We start from the raw sequence: 20,559 nt of genomic DNA, 5'->3' as shown, positions 1-20,559 counted from the left end.
TCCTTTGTCTGAATTTCTTCATGGAAGACATTATTTGGTGTGCAATGAGGTTATTTAGGGTACCTTGGTACCCATTGTGGAGCTGAGACAGAGGCCAAGTGACAATGCAGCTGTACCATGTGAATACCATGAGCTACTCACATTATACCTTCTTAATGCCATATTTGAAAAATGTTCTTCTTCAGAGGATGGTTCCTTTTATCCTACACCAGGTATCTAAGAATGTTACAATTACCCATCCTTTTCTGCTGCCTGTTTCTCTCAAGGGACAATAACAAAATCTTGGACTAAATCAATCACACATAGATAGCTGATTTTCACATGCATTTTACAATGTTTTCTGGACTCTATTCCATCCAGGACAAACAAATCTGGGGTTCATTTTCTAGCATTTCCAAACATCTTTAAAAACAGAGCAGTCATTCAGCTGGAAACTTTTAAGAAAGGGTGACAGCATAGATTCTTAGGGGAAAAACAAGCAAAAAACCCCCAAACCCACACATCTTGAGTCAAAACCATAGTATATACATAGATCCAACTTAGATATATCAAGGTCTAGTTCAATACATATGAGTAGTGTTTGCATGGATTAAGGTTTGGACCTCCTGACTTCAGCTCCTCGGCGCTGCCAGTTGATTTCAAGAGCAAAGCCCCTTCTCTGGGACTCTTCAGTTGATTTCTTTGGTGATTCTTCTGCAAGTAAAAGTCTTTCTCATGGCAACCCTGACTTCTTTGTTTCTAAGGCAATATATGAGAGGATTCAGAAGTGGCACAACCACCGTGTACAGGACTGACACCAGCTTGTTAGCACGAAAGGTGTACATGAGCTTAGGGTGGGCGTAGGTGAAAAGAGTGGTGGAGTAGAACAAAATCACCACAGTCAGGTGGGAGCTGCAGGTGGAAAAGGCCTTTTGCCTCCCCTGGGAAGAAGGAATCTTCAACACAGTGAACAGGATGCAGATATAGGAGGCCACCACAGTGCACAGAGGCACCACGATGACCAGCAGAGCCAAGGTGAAGTCCACGAGCTCAGCCAAAGAGGAATCGCTGCAGGAGATGTTCAGGAGGGGTGAAATGTCACAGAAATAATGATTGATTTTGTCCACATCACAGAATGAGAGCCGGGCTATAAAGCTCAGCTTGATGGAAGAGGTGGTCAAACCACACATCCAGCAGCCAGCCAACAGCTGAGCACAGAACTTGTGGCTCATGATGAGGGGGTACCTGAGGGGTTTGCAGATGGCCACAAAGCGGTCGTAGGCCATCACAGCCAGCAGAACATACTCAGTGCAAACAAAAGTCACAAAGAAATGCAGCTGTGCCATGCACCCCTGGAATGAGATCCTCTTGTCATGAGACAGGACATCTATGATCATCTTTGGCTCAATGACAGAAACATACCAGATCTCTAAGAAAGACAGATTCCCCAGGAAGAAATACATGGGGTTTTGCAGGCTGGTGTTATTTTGGATGATGAGAATGATAAGGAAGTTTTCTAACACAGTTAATAAATAAGCCAGAAGTAAAGCAGAGAAGAGAAGCAGCTGCAGTTCACCAGTGGTGGGAAAACCCAGGAGAATGAAATACATGACTTTGGTTTCATTCCTCCCACCCATTCTGTAGAAGAAAGATGAACCTTATCAACCTGCAATAAATTAATAAAATGACACCTAACTACCAGGCTTAAATTCATAGCCATAAGTTACACCACCACTTAAAAACTGTAAAAGCTTAAATATTTTTTCGCTGGGTTTTTAGAAATTAACTTTGTGAAATTTATCTGCTCAGTTCAGAATTTTTAATTTTAAAAATTAAAGCATGCTTTTAAATTTACATTTCATGGAGATAAATATACATTACAAATCTTGTCTCACCTTAGACAAATGATGACTGATGTCAATATATTATCCATCCAGTATAAAGAAGTGACAGCTTATAGACAGACATTCACATTTCCAATGCTTTAGTTTCTACATCTAAACATTTCTAAAGTTATATCATATATATTCCATGAACTCTAAAAGAAATATGAAGCACCACAAGGATATATTCATTTTGATAATAAAAAACTCTTCCAATCACATCTGAAGGAGCCCACTAGAGGTTTCTGTATCTGGCTCTGAGCACACTTACATCTACACAAAGTCTATTGAGATGGTACACAGAGCATCTCAGATATAGCATAAGTGCAAGCAAATTATAATTCTGAGTCTGGTTTGTTTGCAGCTAACTCAGATTAATCCTTCAAAAATAAGAATGGCTCAGCCTGTGCTGTTAAAAACAAAACTGTTCTCAACCTTCTGTAGTGGGAATCCACTGCCTTAGCTGGTCCTGCAGAATATGATCAGATGAAGTGTGGACTGATATGTCAGTGCTGTGATTTATACCAGCATTTATACCAGATATTTTCTCAGCACAGAGAAATCAACACTTTATTTACCTGAGGTGTCTCATGAGGTCTGATTCAGAAATTGTAGCTAGCCTCCCAATGGAAGCAATCACAGAAAGAGAAGGGATGTTATTGTTTCCTCTGTGAATCCATGCAGAGTAGAAGAAATTCTGAAGATTTTTTTCTGAGACACTGAACAATGAAAGAATACCAGGTAGTGTCTACTGATTTTTATAGGGCAGAGGAAAGTAAAAACATACCCTGAGGCACAGGATATGGCAGTCTTTTACTGAAAGGTTATCTAGAAAAATATTTTAGTGCCCTAATCTAAATCAGTAACCTTTTGGTTTTTGGAGTGAATGATTTTGGTAAGTGTACTTATACCCACACTGGAGTTATGTGAACAATCTTCAGAGACACAAATAGCCAAGCTATGCATTTTCTGAATTTTATAATACAGTGCAAATGTGTTCAGAGCAAAAGGAAGATCAGAGATAACATTGATTGTCACCTGATGAGGTCAGTTGCCTCCCAAATAGAGCTGAGGAGCTGCTGCAGGATTCTATAGCATGAAGAGTGCAAAACCTGATGTGGTCCCCTCCGTGCTGCCTGGTGGGAGCAGCCCCTGAGTCAGCTGTTTGTAAAATCTCCTTCCAGTTGGTCTCATGTGAATCAGATATCTTACTTAAGCCAGAGCCATGACTAAAATTACATTCATACACTGAGAATAATGGGAGTTTAGCATCTAGGAGAGCTGGAATTACAGAAGTTATTTGGCTGTTGGGGCACACAGTCTGATTTATTTTGCAAATATGTAAGAATCTAGTGACATTTGACATGCCTTATGGTATGTTGAATTCTATGCCTTATGCTGTTGAATTCTAACTTCTGGCCAAAGCCACATGTGCATGCTCAGGAATGTAAGGGCATCTCATGAAGAAGACAACTTTAAAATAATGTCAGTGCATGGAGAAGGGAGAGTAATGTTAGTTCTTAACTCATTTCTGTTAGGCTGGTGAGGGTCCAAATACCATGGACCAATTTTGGGATCCCTGCAGTTCAAGGAAAACGTGGATAAACTAGAGAGGTGCTTCCTAAGGCCTGCTAAGATGTGAAGATATGACTCGGGGTACATGCACCATGAAAAGAAGTTAATGAGTTTGCTCAGCATGGGGTATTGGAGGCTGTGCTGTGGTCTAACAGTGACAAGCTATAAAAAAGGACAAAGATGATTTGCAACTCAGTAGCTGCTATTTAGGCCATTAGATGTGAGGTCAGAACAGTGCTTAAACAGCTTCCCTGAGAGATTTGAGTACCTCTGACATTTTCAGCTCTCAGCTAGACCAAGGCACAGCTGATGTAAATAGAGACATGGGCAGAGTTATGCTATAAAAGGGAACTAAAATTATAAATATATTCTCAGCTGAAGTACTGCACCCAGCTCTTGGCTCCCCAGTGGAAGAGTGATGTGGATCACCTGGAGAGCATCCATTCCCTGGATGGAATTGAATGTATTGCTCAGTGTTGAAATCTACTCTGTGGGCACCTACAGCCAGATTCACTTCCCTAAACATCAATTTCTGTTGCAGTTTGAGGTGCCACAGGCTTTTCCATTTGACATCCACACCAAAGAATCATACAAAAACTTGGGTTGGAAAGACAGAACTTTACTTCCAGAGTATTTTAACTCACTCTGCAGTACCAAACATATTTCAGGGTGGTCAGGTTTTTCAGGGACTTGTCAGGTCAAGCTTTGCAAAGCTCAAAGGAGATTTCATGACCTTTCTGGGACTGTGTTGTGGTACTTCATCACTCTGATTGATTTTGTTTGATTTTTTTTTTTTTTTTTTTTTTTTTTGGACTATCTTATCTGAATATAATTTGTTGGAACAAGTTCCTGTTGCTTTTGTCTTTTCAGGCATGCCCAATTAAGAATTGCTTCTATCTCCTCTGTAATACTCTTCAGGTGGTGGCAGACTGCAGCTAAACACCTCCTCAACATTCTCTTTTCCAGACTTAAACAACTGCTCCCATTTGTCTCTGTGTGCTGTGTGCTCCCACCCTTCTGTCATTTGGTAGCTCTCTGCTGGACTGTCCATTTTGTCCTTCTTGCAGTGGGAAGTGCCAAACTGGACACAGTAATGTTCTGTAGTCCTGGGTAACAAACAGAGTCCAAGATCATTTATCATCAGGCCTGCTGCTGCAAGATTTTGTATCTGTGTGTTAAATTACCCTAAAGTTCTTCCTGACCCTCTCCTTTGAATGTTACTTTAGGAAAGCTCTGTGTTTAGACATCTGATTCTTTTCTTACTGCTTATATCTCCTCATGTAATGTAGAAGGACCACAGGAAAATAACATTTAAAAATCAGGAGGTTCATTTAATATTTAAAATGGAAATTAAACTGTGCAAATTAACGCTCTTCCCCAAAAGCAAAGGTTTGTTTTCTGAATCTGAGCCACTTCCCAAAGTTATATTTGAAGTTAACAAAGAAGAAACTTCTCAGAGGTGGTTCATGGTCTCCTATCACAGCTATCTAAAATGACTCTTATTATCTGAATTACTGAAGTTCCCATCTGCAATCCTGCGAAGAAAGCTGACATAACTATTTATCTGGGGCCTCAAGTTCTTGAATCCTAGTTTCGTGTTAAGTTCGATCAAAGTCAGAATGCAATTTTGTCCTTTGGTGCATACCAAAAAATCACATTAAGAGAAGGCAATTATGTTTATTGCCTTTTCCACTCCTCGGGAATGATGTGCAATGTGTTCACTTAGAAAAACATTTTACATTCACATAGATTCATAGATTTTAGCTGAACATGCAGATTGACTCGGGAGAAGGAATTGTTAAGCACCAATAACCATTTCTGTCAAAGTAAAAATCTTATTAGACATTCATAGGACTCAGACACATTCAGTTGGAAGATTATCTCCCAAGCATTAAATTAGGGGTCAGATGCAGAAACTTTGGAGGGAGCAGCCCTGCTACAGAAGACCTTCAATAAAGTGTCCTTTACTTCCTGGTTCCTGAGGCAGTAAATGCATGGGTTTAGCATTGGAGTGACTATGGTGTAAATGATGGAAACCAGCTTGTTGAGATCCCTGGAGTTTATACTCCTGGGCCGAGCGTACATGAAGAGCGTGGCTGAGAAGAAAACTATGACCACAGCCAGGTGAGAAGCACAGGTGGAAAAGGCTTTCTTCCTGCTCTGGGCCTTGGGAATGAGCAAAATAGTTCTGATTATGCAGGTGTAAGAAATTATGATGACAGAGAGAGGGATCAACAAAGTAAACAAGGCTGAGATGAAATCCACCATCTCAGCAAATCGCCGCTGGGCGCACGAGAGGTTGAGCAGCGGGCTGATGTCACAGAAGAAGTGGTTGATGACCCCGGGGCCACAGAAGGAGAGCTGGGAAATGAAGAAGACCTTGAGCACAGCTATGAGAAAGCCAAGCAGCCAGGAGCCCGCGGCCAGCTGCAGGCAGGCCCTGCGGCCCATGGTGAGCGTGTAGTGCAGCGGGGTGCAGATGGCCACGTAGCGGTCGTAGGCCATGGCGGCCAGCAGGACACACTCCGTGCACACCAGGGCGATGAAAAAGTACAGCTGGGCAAAGCAGCTGGTGAAGGAGATGTTCTTGTTCTTCACCACGAAGGTGACCAGCAGCTTGGGAACGGTGACTGAAATGTAGCAGGCCTCTAGGAAAGCCAGGTGGCCCAGGAAAAAGTACATGGGCTTGTGGAGCTGGGGATTGGTTATGACCAAAGTGATGATAACCATGTTCTCGGTGACAGTCAGCAAATACACAGCAAGGAAAATTACAAACAGCAGAGCCTGGAGCTCTGTGCTGGTAGGGAATCCCAGGAGGATGAACTCATGGATATGGGTATCATTTTCTTGTACCATGATGACCTTGAAGACCTGGAATGTATGAGGAGCAAAAAGGAAAGAAATAAGGGAATATTTTGTATTATCCCCCCCAAGCACCCTCTTCATACTGGACTTGCAAATACACTGTTTAAGTAGAAATTCCACACCAGCTGTTTAATTGACATTCCTTATTATTTAACCACTTCTGATTTTTTTTTGTGTGTGTCCTACAGCAGGATTGGTTATTTGGTTCCTGGCTCCAAGAAAATATTTGGGCTTCACTGATTTCTTCACAGACCTTCTCACCCCTATCTTCACTTAAAACACAGTCAGAGGGGAAGAGACAACATTATTAAATGTGTGTTTGATCTCAGTCCTGAGCTACCCCCCAGACAGAAGCACAGTCCTGCTGAGTGACTGCACTCATGCACAGCAAACTTGAGCTGGTTTATGTCTCCCTTACTCCTGAATATTGCAGAAGAAAATAAGTGTTTATTCTCTCACACAGAGTACTTTAATTAAGTTTGCTAGGGTTAAAGGATATGTGCCTTTGGGTTTTTCTTTCAAAATTGGAAAGGGCCTGTGCAGCTGAAAATTTCTCTCATTTTCAATGGATTGACTAAAATAGGCCACTTGCCCCCCAGTAACAGTTTTTACATAGAGTCTTGGACTACAATAATTACAGTAGCCATCCATCATTTTTCTTTTGCATTAATTGATAGAATGACTCTTGATTTTTCACAAAATGCCTAAAGTTTGATGTTTGTGCCTCTTATTTCCACTTCTTAGGGAAGATTTCAAACAACATTTTTTCCATATTCCTGCACATTCCTATCCAAAACTCAACTGACTTTCTAGAATGATATACAGTATTTGTTATTCACATAATATTTTTTTCATATAAAACATTAAGAAAAAATCCATTCATGTTCTGAATAAAAGGAAATATATTTTTTGTGATATCATTATTTATTTGTCCTTGAGTTTCAAAATATTTATTTCAAATTAGATTTTTCTCTTGCATATGGATAATCTGTGTAGGATCAATCTGATTGCATAACTTACATATTTCATTACAAGTACATCATTGCTGCCAAATAATAAAGTGACAGAATACTAAATACAATTTCATTTCTAAGGATGGTTTTCACATCTCCCAGCCTTCCATGAGATTTAGGCTGAAATCTGGATTTAGGCTGTAAATACTGAAAGGAAAGGCAGGTAACTCATTTTCCAGTATAGCCAGTAGAGATTCAAGCAGTACAAGGAAAAAACCTAGTTTAAGTGATTTAGCATGCTATAGAATACAAATCATAATTGAAAAGTGCCTGAATGAAAAGGATATCAAAAAAAAGAGAGAAAAATTATGGCTCCCCATTCCATTACAGGCTTTAAAAATTACAGATCTACCTTATAGTACCTTAGAATATTGACCGTCGCAGCTTAAATTTTAAAAGGGTGATTAATTGGAGCATTTCAGGTGCCTGCCCCCAACTAACAGATCATTCTCAGGTGGCACATAAAGATAACTTCCATATTTCAAGAATTAAGCTTTTCAATGTAAAAATAATGATGAAAGTTTTTTACATTCTAGTCCACTGAAAGTAGAACACAAATGCCTTTTTTATCACATAAACATGCTCAGAAGCACGGCCATTGCATAGAAAACACAGAGACAGAGTGAGGGAAAGGTTATATTTAACTTATACTCTCAACAGAGGTCATAAGATTTTTAAAAGCACATAAAGTACAATAAGAAATTTCCATATTTCTAGTCTTTTAATCTGTTACATCTGCTTTCCTTTCTAAGCAATCCCTCTCTCTTCTCTCACACTTTGAAAACTCTCTTGAAAACTGCTCACAACATCACAGAATCCCAGACTGGTTTGGGTTGGAAGAATTTTAAAGCCCACCCAGTGCCACCCCTGCCACGGCAGGGACACCTTCCACTGTCCCAGGCTGCTCCCAGCCCTGTCCAGCCTGGCCTTGGGCACTGCCAGGGATCCAGGGGCAGCCACAGCTGCTCTGGGCACCCTGTGCCAGGGCCTGCCCACCCTCCCAGGGAAGAATTTCTTTCCAATATCTGATCTAAACTTACTCCTTTTCCATTTGAAGCTGTTCCCCTTTGTCCTGTTGCTCCAGTTCCTGATAAGAACTGGGAATGCCATTTCCAAGACACTCAAAATTTATGTTGGAATTCTCAGAGCTCAGATGAGATCAGATGAGAAGAAACACCTCTAAAAAAACCTAAAGAAAAATAAATTAAAGGCATTTTGTCTAACTGATCTAAGAGATCAGTATCTACGCTTTTCTCTCTTCCATTTAGCCAAACCTTACCCCTGTGCTGTTCTGTTTCTCTCCAGTGGCTGGAAGCTGTCTGTTGGTGGCTGCTTTGTTAAAAGCTGTGAGCACAAACACTTCCTGCAGGCTCCTGGCGCTTCAGCTGAGCAGGAGATTTCCCAGGATGGTAAAATATCTCTCAGTACATTATACTTCAAAGCCCAAGAGGACCAGGAACAGAATTAGAGGGAATAATTTCCCCTCTTTTTTCTAAACCTCACGGAAGGTGTTGCTCTGCTGCTGGTTTGTTGTTTGCTGTTAGTTTTTTTTATGTGCTAACTACTGTAGCACTATTCATAATTTATTTTTTCCTTCTCCCAGGTCACTGCTGTCTGTGTGACAAGGCATCAGACCAGAACTCAAGACATTTGTACTTTGCTGGTGGCTCATGATGGGTAGCTCTGACCAGTAAAACTCTTCATTTCTCAGTGCCTTAGTTTCTCCATACATTAAATTGTGGAAGAGGTTTTACAGTGAGTTCTGTGAGCCACAGAGAAGTTTGATAAGAGGATCCATGTTTACCCCTGAAAGAATTTCCTACCAAGAAAGAAAGAAAGAAAGAAACCAAGAAAGAAAGAAGGATAAATAAGAGAAACCTGCAGCTGCCTATTCCAATCAGCACTTGGCTTGTCTTTCATGACCAATGAGTAAAGTGCAAACTTATGAGTTTTGTAAGAATTTACAAAAAGCATGTAGGCTATAATAAAACCAGTTTGAAGCCTTCTGAAAATGGAGAGTGTTGCTTTGTATTGCCTCCATCTCAACTACATCATTAAATAATTATTGCACTGGTCTTGAGTATTACTTGAGGTTCCACAGAGACAGTAGTTCCCAAGCATTAAGCATCAATCATATTTTAGGTGTGAAATACTCCATTCAGAGAGGAAATCCAACTCCCTGCACGTGCCTACAGCTTAGAGTGAGATACAGCCCAGAGAGGAGACACCCAAATATTCAATGCACACCCATATTCAATAAATAGAACCACTTTTTATCCCCTTAATTTTGTCTGGCCTCTGCTTTTAGGTAACCCATAAAGGCTGCAGGGTTAGGGAATAACTGGCTGCTGCAGGTTTCTTGTTGTTTCCCCATTGCTCAGGTGACAGCACTCCCACAAAAGGTGAGCATTTGGGTGGAGGTTCCTCCTGGCCCTGAGCCCAGGGCTGACACACACACAAGGATCTGTGAGCTGGTTCTGGTTCAGCAGGGCTGTGAGCAGCAGAGAACAGCAGCTGCTGAGGTGTGAGCACTGACAGAACCACGGGTGAGTGCTGTGGCTGGGTGCTGGGATCCTGGGTGCTGAGAATTTCAGACTTTCTGTGCTGCCAGGCACTGACCCCCAGGAGAACACTGCATTGACCTGAGGCAGTGGAGAGAGCTTCCAAAATGGAATGATAGAACTGGGATTGTGGGTGTGGAGTTTGGATAGAAGTGTGTGATATCACAGGGTGGAAAACTTAGAGTTTAAGTTTTTAGAAAATAATAATATATTTAAAGCAAGATGGACGTTTTAGGGCGGCGGCTGGTCCTTCTTTTCTTTCTTCTTCACCTTCTTCTCCATGGGTTTGGGTGGTTTTGTGTAATTGGACAGAAAAGTCCGTGTTGCAGGGCACAGGTGGTTGGTTATTGGGTTAAAAGTAAAAATAATTTAGGTGTCATTTCTTAATTGGATGGGTTTTTTTCCCTAAAAGACCAAGTAGAGAGAGATACGGGGCCATTTTGTAGCTTGTTAGTGAAATGCTGTAGGACTCATGACTTGTAAGACTGTAATATAATAAGAAATGAGTTGGGCTGAGAAAGGATCCCAGCAGGAGGAGATGCTGAAGAGCAGCTGAAAGCAGGGGATGGTCAATACTGACAAACAGAATGCCCCAGAGAGTCTTTTCAGAAGGCTGGCACAAAGGAAGATGGGGCTGAACCACAGTTGTGAGCAGCCCCAGAATGGATGGAGAAGCTGACCCAGAGAAAAGGAGTGTGACCTCAACTTTGAAAGAAAGAGAACTGCAGCAGTGAGGGACACAGTAGGAAGCCCAAGGAAGGAAGCAAGGTCAAAAAGAGAGCTAGGGAAAAAAAAAAAAAAAAAGAGAAAGAGAAAGAAAACAGAGAAGAGGAGAGAGAGAGGAAGAAAGACAAAGAGCAGAGAGGGCACTGGCTGGGGAAAAAAATAAAACCTGATTCAGAGAAAATCTGAAATGAGAATTATTGGTTTGAACAATTAAAAATTATTTACTATACTATTGTAAAATGAGAGCTCAGTGTGTAGCATAGTGTGAAAGATGTAGTGTGTATTATAAATACCTAGATGTAAGACTTTCTATCTAGAAAATCAAATTTTTCTCTGTATTATGTCCAAACCTGAAGTGCAAAACAAAAGACTTATTCAGTATTTAATAACAACAGTGTTTTCTGCCTTTTTGGTTTTGGGGGTTTGGGGTTTTTTTCCATGTTGCTCTCAATCCAGAGTTCACAATCTTTTTTTGCAGCACTAAGGAGATGAGAATCACAAAATTACATGGACTGGCTATTCTAGTGACAGCAGGAATCACTGGTGCAATCTGGTGGGTGTTCAACCTTTGATAATTATCCTCAACTAGCATTTCTTTCTATTGCCCAGACTGAGACAGTTTTCTTCTAACTAATGCAGATAACAATGTAAGCATTTACACAAAGCTAAATTCAAAATCCCCTTTTACATTCAAAAGATGAAAATAAGCAAGGTGTGGACACTTTTAACCTCTTCTGTGAAATTCTAAAAGTGTGATTAATTGTCTCTGTGTATTCCTGTGAGCCCAAGTGTGTGTTTTCATGTTTGCATCCCACACCTCTGTGCTCCAGACCAGCACAAGGATCCTGGCACAGAGCTGGAACTCTGTGGGGTAGATTGAGCTGTGTTTGATTTAGCTTTTAATATTTATTTAGCTGCACCATGGTTGGTTTGTCTTCCTTAGTTCTCATGTCTGCCACAGTCAGGCTTTCATGGTGTGTATTCAGTGCTCTGGAGCCTGAAATCAGAGCAGGTGGGGTTAATTCAGAGTTGGCTGGAACAATATTGAAGATCTGCTCCAGATGGAGAATTAGGACAAGTTTTCAGCCCCACACTTTCTCTGCAGCAGAGCATCCATCACAAATGCTCACATTTTTGTTTGAAATGGCAGTCAGGCTCACTTCAGAGGAGAGCCCACAGACTGGCCAGAGCAGAGTGATGCTGTGAGCACCTGGCTTCAAGAGGCAGCTGCACAGCCAGTTCCAGCATCAGCTGAGACCAAGCTCTGCTGTAAAGCACTGCTGTAAAAACAGCTTTTTACATGCTGTAAAAACCAAGCTCTGCTGTAAAGCACACACATTTCATTTGGTGCAAGTAGTCTGGGGCAAATTAAATCATTCACAGATCCTCAGAGTTAATTGGTCTTCAGATAACTTTAGGCTAAACTCGTGTCTTGAAACAGCTGAGATTTGCAAATCCTCATCACCATACTGACCCCACAAATGTGTGTTCTGTTAGCTTTGTTTTATAGTTTCAGTCACACGGGAAGTGGAAGGAGAGGTTGATTTTTGTTTCCATCATTGACTCATTGCTTTCTTATCCTGTCCAAGGTACCACCACCCTTTCTCCCCAGCCAGAGCCCAGGAACACGAAGCCTCCCCTGGAGAGGATTCAGTCCTGTAAGTTCATTCTGCATGCAAACCAAAACAAAATAAAAAAAGTAATAAAAGAGGTATGGACGTAGTGGAGAGAGTTTACCAAAGGATCATTCCAGGCCATGAGGACAACACTTATCTGAAAAGACTCAGGCACCAGATCCGTGCCCTAGAAGTGCTAATTTCCATTTTGATATGAGCCATCCTGCAGGGCCCAGCAGGCTCAGATTCCTGACACTTCATATGGGCAAATGTGAATCCATTGATGCAGCTGCCCCAAAATCATGCAGTGAAAAGGCAGCTTAATCCCACCTGCCTTGGACACCTGGAAGCTGCTGTCTCTGTACCAGGAACTCATTCAGGCTTCCTCTGTATTCACTAAAAAAATTGGGCCCTTTGGCATATTGTCTACTCCCTCTGGTTTAGTGTTGTCCACAAACTTGATGAGAACTAACAGATTCTGGATATGGAATCAAGAAAGAGTTTAACCTGGTAGTTTGCCAGACTGAAACTTCCTGGGTTTTTAATGGTTAGTTTCATTTAACTGAACCATATTTTACTATTTTCTCTTTTATTTTTGTCTTATGGATTACACTTCTCTTATCCCCACTGTTTTTTTTACTTCAGTTTGCCCTCTTCATCACTTCTTTTATAACACACACAGTTGTGTAATTCTCTGGAAATGCTGCTCTGAGGAGTCTAGCATATATGACGTGGGGAGAAATAAACTTTAATGCCAATAAAACAATATGACAAAAACAATGCATTCTTCTTGTCATTAATTTGAAACTTAAAAGACTGCAGTATGAAAACATTTTCATACCACCACCACTCCCCCACCCCAAAAAAAAGTTTATATGGCTAGATATCTTTCTGGATTTGTGTATATGTGATCCTTTTAATTTCCCTCTATTAGCCTGTTTAATCTGTTACTTTTAGTAAGTGTTTCCACTTGACAGAACCTGTTTTTCCTGGTGGAAAATCTAGGAATCAACACTGGTGAGTTCCCATTCAGTGACCCATCCACAGGAACCTGCACAAGCAATGAGAATGGAGAGCAGTGACCTCTGCTCTGTGTCCTGTGGACATAAACCTGCCAGAAAAATACAAACTTTGTGCAAGGCCTTTGGCCTTACTGGACCAAGCTCTCACTGGGTAGAAGTAGAACTGAGTTTTCTAAAGATGCACCACAGAAACAGACACATCGAAAATAATTTTAAAACTGATTAATTTGCATTCAAATTCTCTACTTACACCAGCTGAGTAGTCTGTTAAATGTAGTTCACACCACATGAACTCATATAAATAATAAAATAGTGTCTGTGATGGAGTCTGGCTGGATGCTCACTGACATTGAACCACACAAAGATCTCTTGTGGGGCTCATCTCTCAGAAAAAGAAAATCTGAAACTTCTGTGCTGTGATGCATTTATGTATCTTTTATTTCTCCCTCATTTGCAGAAAATCAGACCTACATGAAATATCTCTGATGTTCCCATGGTAAGTGTATGCGTGTACCTCCTCTGGCTCCATTACCATGATATCCCATTGTTCTCAGAAACACAGACTGTGACTGGCACAGACAGGTCAGGACAGCTGAGAGCCAAGAATGAATGAATAGCAAAGGATACCTGACTAGAAAAGCAACTCTTCCAGAAACCATCAGAAATGCACAGGTGAAGAATCTTTCATTTGCTACTTTCAGAAAGGAAAGCGAGAAATGATGGTGAATGTTGAAAATATTTTGGTTTAATTTTATCTTAATTCATTTTTTGCATCCTGTCACCATTCAGAAGCTAAAAAACAAGAGGCCTTGGCTGATACTATTTCTAGTGATAGCAGTAAGCATCATACATGATGTGTAAATGCCTGTGGAATTAACATTTTAGGTCACTGGGATGAATTATTTTCTGGAATTGCCTATTACAGAGCCATTTGCACTAGGAAAAAAAAAATAGGTATGGACATACTGGAGAGAGTTTACCAAAGGATCATGAAGGGGCTGGAGCTTGTCTTCTATGAGAGAAGGCTGAGAGAGCTGGGACTGTTCAGCACAAAGCAGAGCAATCCCTCCCATCTGCCCTGGAAATTAACCTGGCTGACAGTGGGAATAGAAAAACAGAAACCTCCACAGGCACTGAAGGATTTGATCTGCAGCCTTGCAAGAAGCTTGGATTGATGTAAAAATACAATACACAGACATTAAGCAGAAAAATCATAAACTTATGTTTCCATAGTTGTAGGTGAGAATGTGCCTTCAGTAGGTGCCAAACTGTGCTGGTGAGGTGGTGAAGGGTTACAGTGTAAGGGTGTGGCTGTATGGAATAAGCTGAGAGTTCACAAGTTATAACAGAAGCCAATGTGTGCACATGAGCTCGAAGCCCATTGGACAAAAGTACCCGCAGTGCAGCAGAAGTGAGTAAAGGTGATGGGTTAGAAAAGCAAAATACACCCTGTGGCAACTGTCCATTGGGTTAGAAAGTTCTGTATTGCCTTGAAACAGAGAAACTTGTGACTGCTCTTGAGCTGTGGCCACATGCTTGCTCCTCTAGAATCTCACAGCCCCTGAGACTGATGTTTGTCTGAGCAATAAATCATCCTGAGCTTGAAAACAGCCCCATCCCTTCATTTCTAGCAGCAGTAGCTGACCTTATTAGCAGAGCTCTGAACCCCATTCCTTGTGGGAAGGGGATGTTGTTCAGAGTGTCAGAGATAAACCAGTAAACAACACCCTAGGAAGCATCAGGGAAATACCTGTCCATCATCCCATAGGAATTAGGGAGCAAATTAGGGATCTCCTCCTCCTCCTCTTTCCAAAGGAGGAGATCAACAGCCCAGCTGAAGAGCCTCCATCAATACACAGGTAAGGAGCAGAAATCTGTGCTGCAATCAGAAATCTGTGATGAATTGGATGTGAAGATGTGAATTATGATGGCAGAAAGCGAGCAACCATGAAGTTCTTCAGCCAGTTTCCTTAAGAGGGATATTTCTCAGAGAGAAAATAGGAGTCTGCCTACCTAATGTGATACAAGCAGTGGATGAATTTAAGTTTCTTGAGAAATAGCCTGAATGGTCACATGAATGAAACTTTTCCTGCCTTTACAGATCTGTTAAATGGTGATTTTTACACAACATAAATTCTTTTTTGGGTATCTTTAGTCTTGGATGCTTAAGAATTATTAATAATTATTATTATCACAGTGGAGAGCTGCAAATGTGGGGCACTGCAGCTGAGGGCTGAGAGATTTCCAGGAGAGACAGGCTGGGAACAATGGGAGCATGTGCTGTGCTCTGTGTTAAGGGATGGATGGATTGTGAAAAGCTGCCTCTGAGTGACAGCCACCAACAGCTCAGGAGCTGGGGGGGTGAAAATCAAGGATAGACACCTATTGCAGGTGTGTGCTCCAGGATTAGGTGGCTTGATGTTGCAGTAAGGTAGAAAAATTAAAAAGAAAGGCCCCTTGTCAAGATAACACTTTGGAAGTTCCCATGTAAAGGCAATCCTGGTGTGCGCAGTTCATTAACATAACAATCTATTCCTGGGTAAAAACAATTAGCACCTGCATAAACATTAAATCTATCTCATGAGAATCAGTGAAGAAAATATATAAACAACTGAAGAGTAGAGAGTTTTGATAGACAAGTAAAATACCTTTTACAAAACAATAAAGTAACAAGTAAGCTACTTTTAAGTAGCTTAGTAGTAACTACTACTTGTTATTTGTAAGTAGCTTGGTAGTAACAAGTAAGCTACTATATAAAGTAGCAAGAAAGCTGCTGACCAACTGGAGTCACACACGAGGTCTGTAAAACTGTGTAAAAATGAGTAATGTGGATAAAAAATGGGCTTTTTCCACCACGAAGAAAATGGAGTCTGGTGGGATTTATTCTGATATCTCAGATTTTGCTGAATTTCTTGACCCCTAGTGATTTCAAAGGGAGGCTGGAATGATTAACTCAGTGGTAGACATCTGTGTTTGTGTTCCTGAAGTTCCTGGGCCATCTAAACCCTGCCCTCATTCTCAACCCCTTGCAGGAGACGGGATGTGCTGGTGTTGACACCATGGCTGGCTCCAATTGTCTGGGAAGGCACATTCAGCAGAGACATCCTGAATGCTCAATATCTGCAGAAGAACGTGGTCACTGGAGTGGTCACTTTTGCTGTTGAAAAGTATTGGTTTGCCTTTTATTTCTTGTTAAATAGTTAAACCTCTCTGCAATACTGCTCATGGAGCACAAGTGAGAAACATTCCAAAGACTGAAAGTGAGCAGCTCTAGACTGGGAGAAATGTGGCATGTCAGTGTCACCTTCCAAAGTAAGGCAGCTGACTGGGACATTGATTTGAACAGTGGACAAAAAAATATCCTTGGAAATATAACTAGCATTTTGACCTATTGAAATAAAAATTCTAGCTCCTGCTACATTTCTAATAACAAGCTTTCCCTCTATCATGCACTAAAAAATAGAAAAATTCTGTGAAGTTGAGATTTTATTGGGTTTCTGTAAGAGTTTAAAGGTAAAATATTAGCTCTAGTAAAAATATTAATCATGCTGTTACAGCTTGTATGTTCTTGGGGAGGTTCTGTTTCGAGTTTCTGAGTGAAGAGCTATATTCTATCTCTATCCCCTCTATCTCCACTGGCATCTTAGGGTTACACAGCAACTTCAGGCATTTTAAGGTAATCAAAACTATTTAATTGATAATTTTCACCCTCTCCTATGAAAACAGTCTGAGAGAGTTGGGGTTGTTGAACCTGGAGAAGACAAAGCTCCAGGAAGGCTTTAGAGCCCTCTTGTACCTAAAGGGGCCTACAGGAAAGGGGACAGGGATTTTTTACAAAGCTGGGTAGAGACAGAATGGGGGAGAATGACTTTACACTGAAAGAGGGTACAATTAGATCAGATATGAGGAAGAAATTCCTCACTGTGAGGGTGAGAGGTCCTGGCACAGGCGCCCAGAGAAGCTGTGGCTGCCCCTGGATCATTGGAAATGTTCAAGGCCAGGTTGAACAGGGCTTGGAGCAACCTTGAATAGTGGAAGGTGTCCCTGCCCATGGCAGGGGGTGGAATGAAATGGTCTTTAAGGTCCCTCCCAACACAAACCATCCCATGATTCTCTGTTGATTCTATGATCCCCTCTACGAAGTTAAAATTTCCACTGCACAAAGCGTGCCAGGGAGCAGGTAGAAGGGAGGGATGAGAGGATTTACATTATGGAGTGATATCAGAGAGCAGCACTGGGTGGAAGGCACGTGTTCTGTGAAAAGCTAAAACGTGAATTTAGTGAAAGCTAAAATGTGCAGCAGCATGGGGGAGGTTTGAAGGGCAGCAGCTGTGTTAAATAAAGAGCACTAACATTGTGAGAAGGAGCAACAGATAGAAAAAGACAAAGAAAGTGAAGTTGAAAAGCTGTTGTTCTTCAGCAGGAGGAGCCTCTCCATTCTTTTCCTTTCCATGTCTCTTAGATATGTCCAGTTCATAGAAGGGTTCATGAGCTCTGCCAACAAGTACTTCCTTGCTGGGCACCCCGTGAATTTCTACTTGTTCACAGACAATCCCGAGAAGATCTCTCACCTTCAGATGGCCCCTGAGAACCACCTGGTTGTCATCCCTGTCCAGAATGACCCCAGGTGGCAGCACATCTCCAGGACCCGTATGGACATCATCAGCTCCTACATCCAGAGCCAGTTCCAGCACGAGGTGGACTATCTGTACTTCATGGACATCGACGTCCAGCTCCTGGCACACATCGGCGTGGAGATCATCGATGCCCTGGTGGCCACCATCAGCTCCTGGCAGGTCACCCCACAGCATGAGAACAATGCCTCTGAGGCACACCCCGAGTCACAATCTGCCATCCCTGAGGGACAAGGGGAGTTCTACTACACAGCAAGCTTCTACGGGGGCAGCGTGCCCGAGGTCTACAAACTGACCCGAGCCTGCTCTGCAGGGCTGATGGAGGACACAGAAAATGGCATGGAGGCTCCCTGGCACCACGAGAGGCACCTCAACAGGTACCTGCTGCAGCACAGGCCCACACGCCTGCTGTCCCCAGAGTACTACTGGGACCCAGAGCTGAGCTCCAGCACCATCCAGGTGAAGAGGATGTGCCCCGTGCGCCAGCACAGCCAGAGGCAAGCTCCTGAAACAAAGAATGTGAGCCTTTCCTCTTCACAGCCCCACTAAACTGAGGGTAAGGGGCAAAGGAAGTTGCCCTCTGTTTCTAGGACTGCACACATTTTCTCACATAAAGTGGGTCTCCTTAGCTAGAGACTGCTAAACCCAGAAATTTCTTTTATTAGCAACTTCTTTTTCAACTTTTTGCTTTTCAGCTGTTCTTTCTGCATGTTTACAAGCACAAGCTTCTTGCCATCCTGAGAACATAGCAAAATTGATAAGGACATGCTCAAAAACAGTATTTAGGCATCTGAATAAAGTCAGTTTGCAAATTTGCAAATGGCCCCCATAGATTATACTTGTCCCCTCTGGTCCCCTCTGCAATTATATTTGTCTTCTGCTGTCTTATATAATTTGCTGAAAAGATGTCCTAACAATATAATAATTTAGGAATTTGAACAAGGCATTACTAGCAAGCTTCAATCATTTACTCCTTAATTTCTGACAAAATGAAAGCGCCTTCCTCATTGTTAAAGTTACAGAACTATCTGATTAATTAAAAACATGTGTGATTCTACAGATCCTAAATGTATGTGGGCTATCAAAAGAAAATTAAATAATACTTGGAAAATCATAATCATAATCATTAAATCATACTTACTTTTTTTCAGCTTTCCTTTTTCAGTATTAGCTGTATCTTCAGATACAGCAATATTTTAACAATGGAATCATTAGTTGAATGACTTCATTAAAGCTTTCTATTGCTCTCAATGGAAATGATAATAGACAAATAACTGAAAATTATGCACACAAGAAAAAACTGGGGCAACCTAATTCTGTCACGCAGCTGCAGTCACAACCCTGTGCTGCTGTGGGCCACTGAGAAGGCCACAGGAGCAAGAGCAAGTCCATCTGTTTTATTCTTGCTTACTCCTGTCATGAAGGGGTAACTCAGATTGTCCAAAGAACCTCTGACAAAGGGATTGGGGAAAGTGCTTCCATTGAAACATGATGTTGTAAAAATGCAACTTAACTGATGCCTTGAGAAGGCTGCCCTAGAACAGAGACTGCAGGAGCTAAAGAATAAAGCAGGGATTTATTAGGAGGCCTCAATGGATCCACCTTGGGCAGCACCAGAGCCCAGCCAGGGCTGCACCCCAGGTGAACCAAAATGGTCACAAAATGCCCCACAGGTCACAGGGTCTCTCACTTTTATAAGTTCTGCTCCATTTGCATATTGGAGTTCATTGTCCAATTCCAGCTCCAGCCCATGCAGTCCCATCCTGCTTGTTTTTCTCTCTTCAGCCCACGTTGTTTGTGCTCCTGGGCCTGAGATCTGGATCATTTGTCCTTGGTCCCCAGCTGGAGAAGGAATTGTTTTGTCTCCCTGCTCTGTGAACAGAGCTCCCCATTCCCTAATATGAAGCTCAGACCCACCCACTAAAGCAGCACAGAACCTGAAAAATAGAAAAGCTAAAACCTGAGACATCAAACAAAGTTAAGCACAAATTAAACAGGAGGCAGAGTGGCTGGCCCACACTTAGGACACATGAGCAAGCCAAGCTCTGCAGGAGGTTGACGTGGACCTCTCATTTGTCTGGGTTATACATTTGTCATAATATCTGTCATGAAGGTGCTGTTCTTTGCTTCATAAATCTTGTTTGGTCCTTTAATGGTGTTACCTACTTTATTGCAATTGTATTCCTTCAGAGCGGTTTCCCAGATTTGAAAACAGAACAAGAAGATAACATCATGCTCAAACGGGGTTTGTCCAAAGACTGGACAGTAAAAGGTTACTGAAAAAGGGCCAGACAAGAGGAATCTGTGTGATACGAAGAGTTTTCAGATAAAGATTGGTGTGAAAGCTCAGCTGAAGCATTCTGGGGAATTGAGTTAGCATTCTTAGGTGAAAGTAGTCAAATAATTTTAGATTAATGGAACGGGACACAGATTTAGTTGTAAGACTCAGAGAAAGTCAATTCTGGTATGAACCAGCCCTTTTGAATCACTTCAGAAAGCATAGCTGATGATGGTCCCATGAAATCAGAGTGCTGAATTAGGTGAGGGGGTAAGTTAATATTCTTTTTGCAGCATTTCCCCTCTGCCAAGCTTAATCCTCTGTTGCTATCTGATTTCTCAGTCACTCTCTGCCACTGCCAAACGGGTTTAACCTGTGAAACTTGACTCCTTGGGAGACAGGACCCT

General features: G+C 41.8%; 3 protein-coding genes across 3 annotated transcripts; 1 reads left to right on the top strand and 2 right to left on the bottom strand.

The window, feature by feature from the left end:
• Positions 1 to 668: 668 nt before the first annotated feature.
• LOC128819661 (olfactory receptor 6Y1-like) lies at positions 669 to 1,616 on the bottom strand. The gene has a single exon (XM_053999898.1). The coding sequence runs from the start codon at positions 1,614 to 1,616 to the stop codon at positions 669 to 671; it is 948 nt and encodes a 315-aa protein (XP_053855873.1).
• A 3,717-nt stretch (positions 1,617 to 5,333) lies between these two features.
• Positions 5,334 to 6,293, bottom strand: LOC128819660 (olfactory receptor 6B1-like). Its single transcript, XM_053999897.1, has one exon. It carries the CDS (start codon positions 6,291 to 6,293, stop codon positions 5,334 to 5,336), a length of 960 nt encoding a protein of 319 aa, XP_053855872.1.
• Positions 6,294 to 11,090: 4,797 nt separating this feature from the next.
• LOC128819659 (histo-blood group ABO system transferase 2-like) lies at positions 11,091 to 18,423 on the top strand. The gene is made up of 5 exons (XM_053999896.1): positions 11,091 to 11,155; positions 12,192 to 12,260; positions 13,698 to 13,736; positions 16,273 to 16,407; positions 17,703 to 18,423. Exons 1-5 carry the CDS (start codon positions 11,091 to 11,093, stop codon positions 18,421 to 18,423), a joined length of 1,029 nt encoding a protein of 342 aa, XP_053855871.1.
• Positions 18,424 to 20,559: the final 2,136 nt, after the last annotated feature.

The sequence above is a fragment of the Vidua macroura genome, chromosome 27, assembly GCF_024509145.1.
Source record: "Vidua macroura isolate BioBank_ID:100142 chromosome 27, ASM2450914v1, whole genome shotgun sequence".
Taxonomy (NCBI): Eukaryota; Metazoa; Chordata; class Aves; order Passeriformes; family Viduidae; genus Vidua; species Vidua macroura.
Note: the sequence above shows the minus strand (reverse complement) of the source record. Positions and strands in the feature narration are given on the sequence as shown.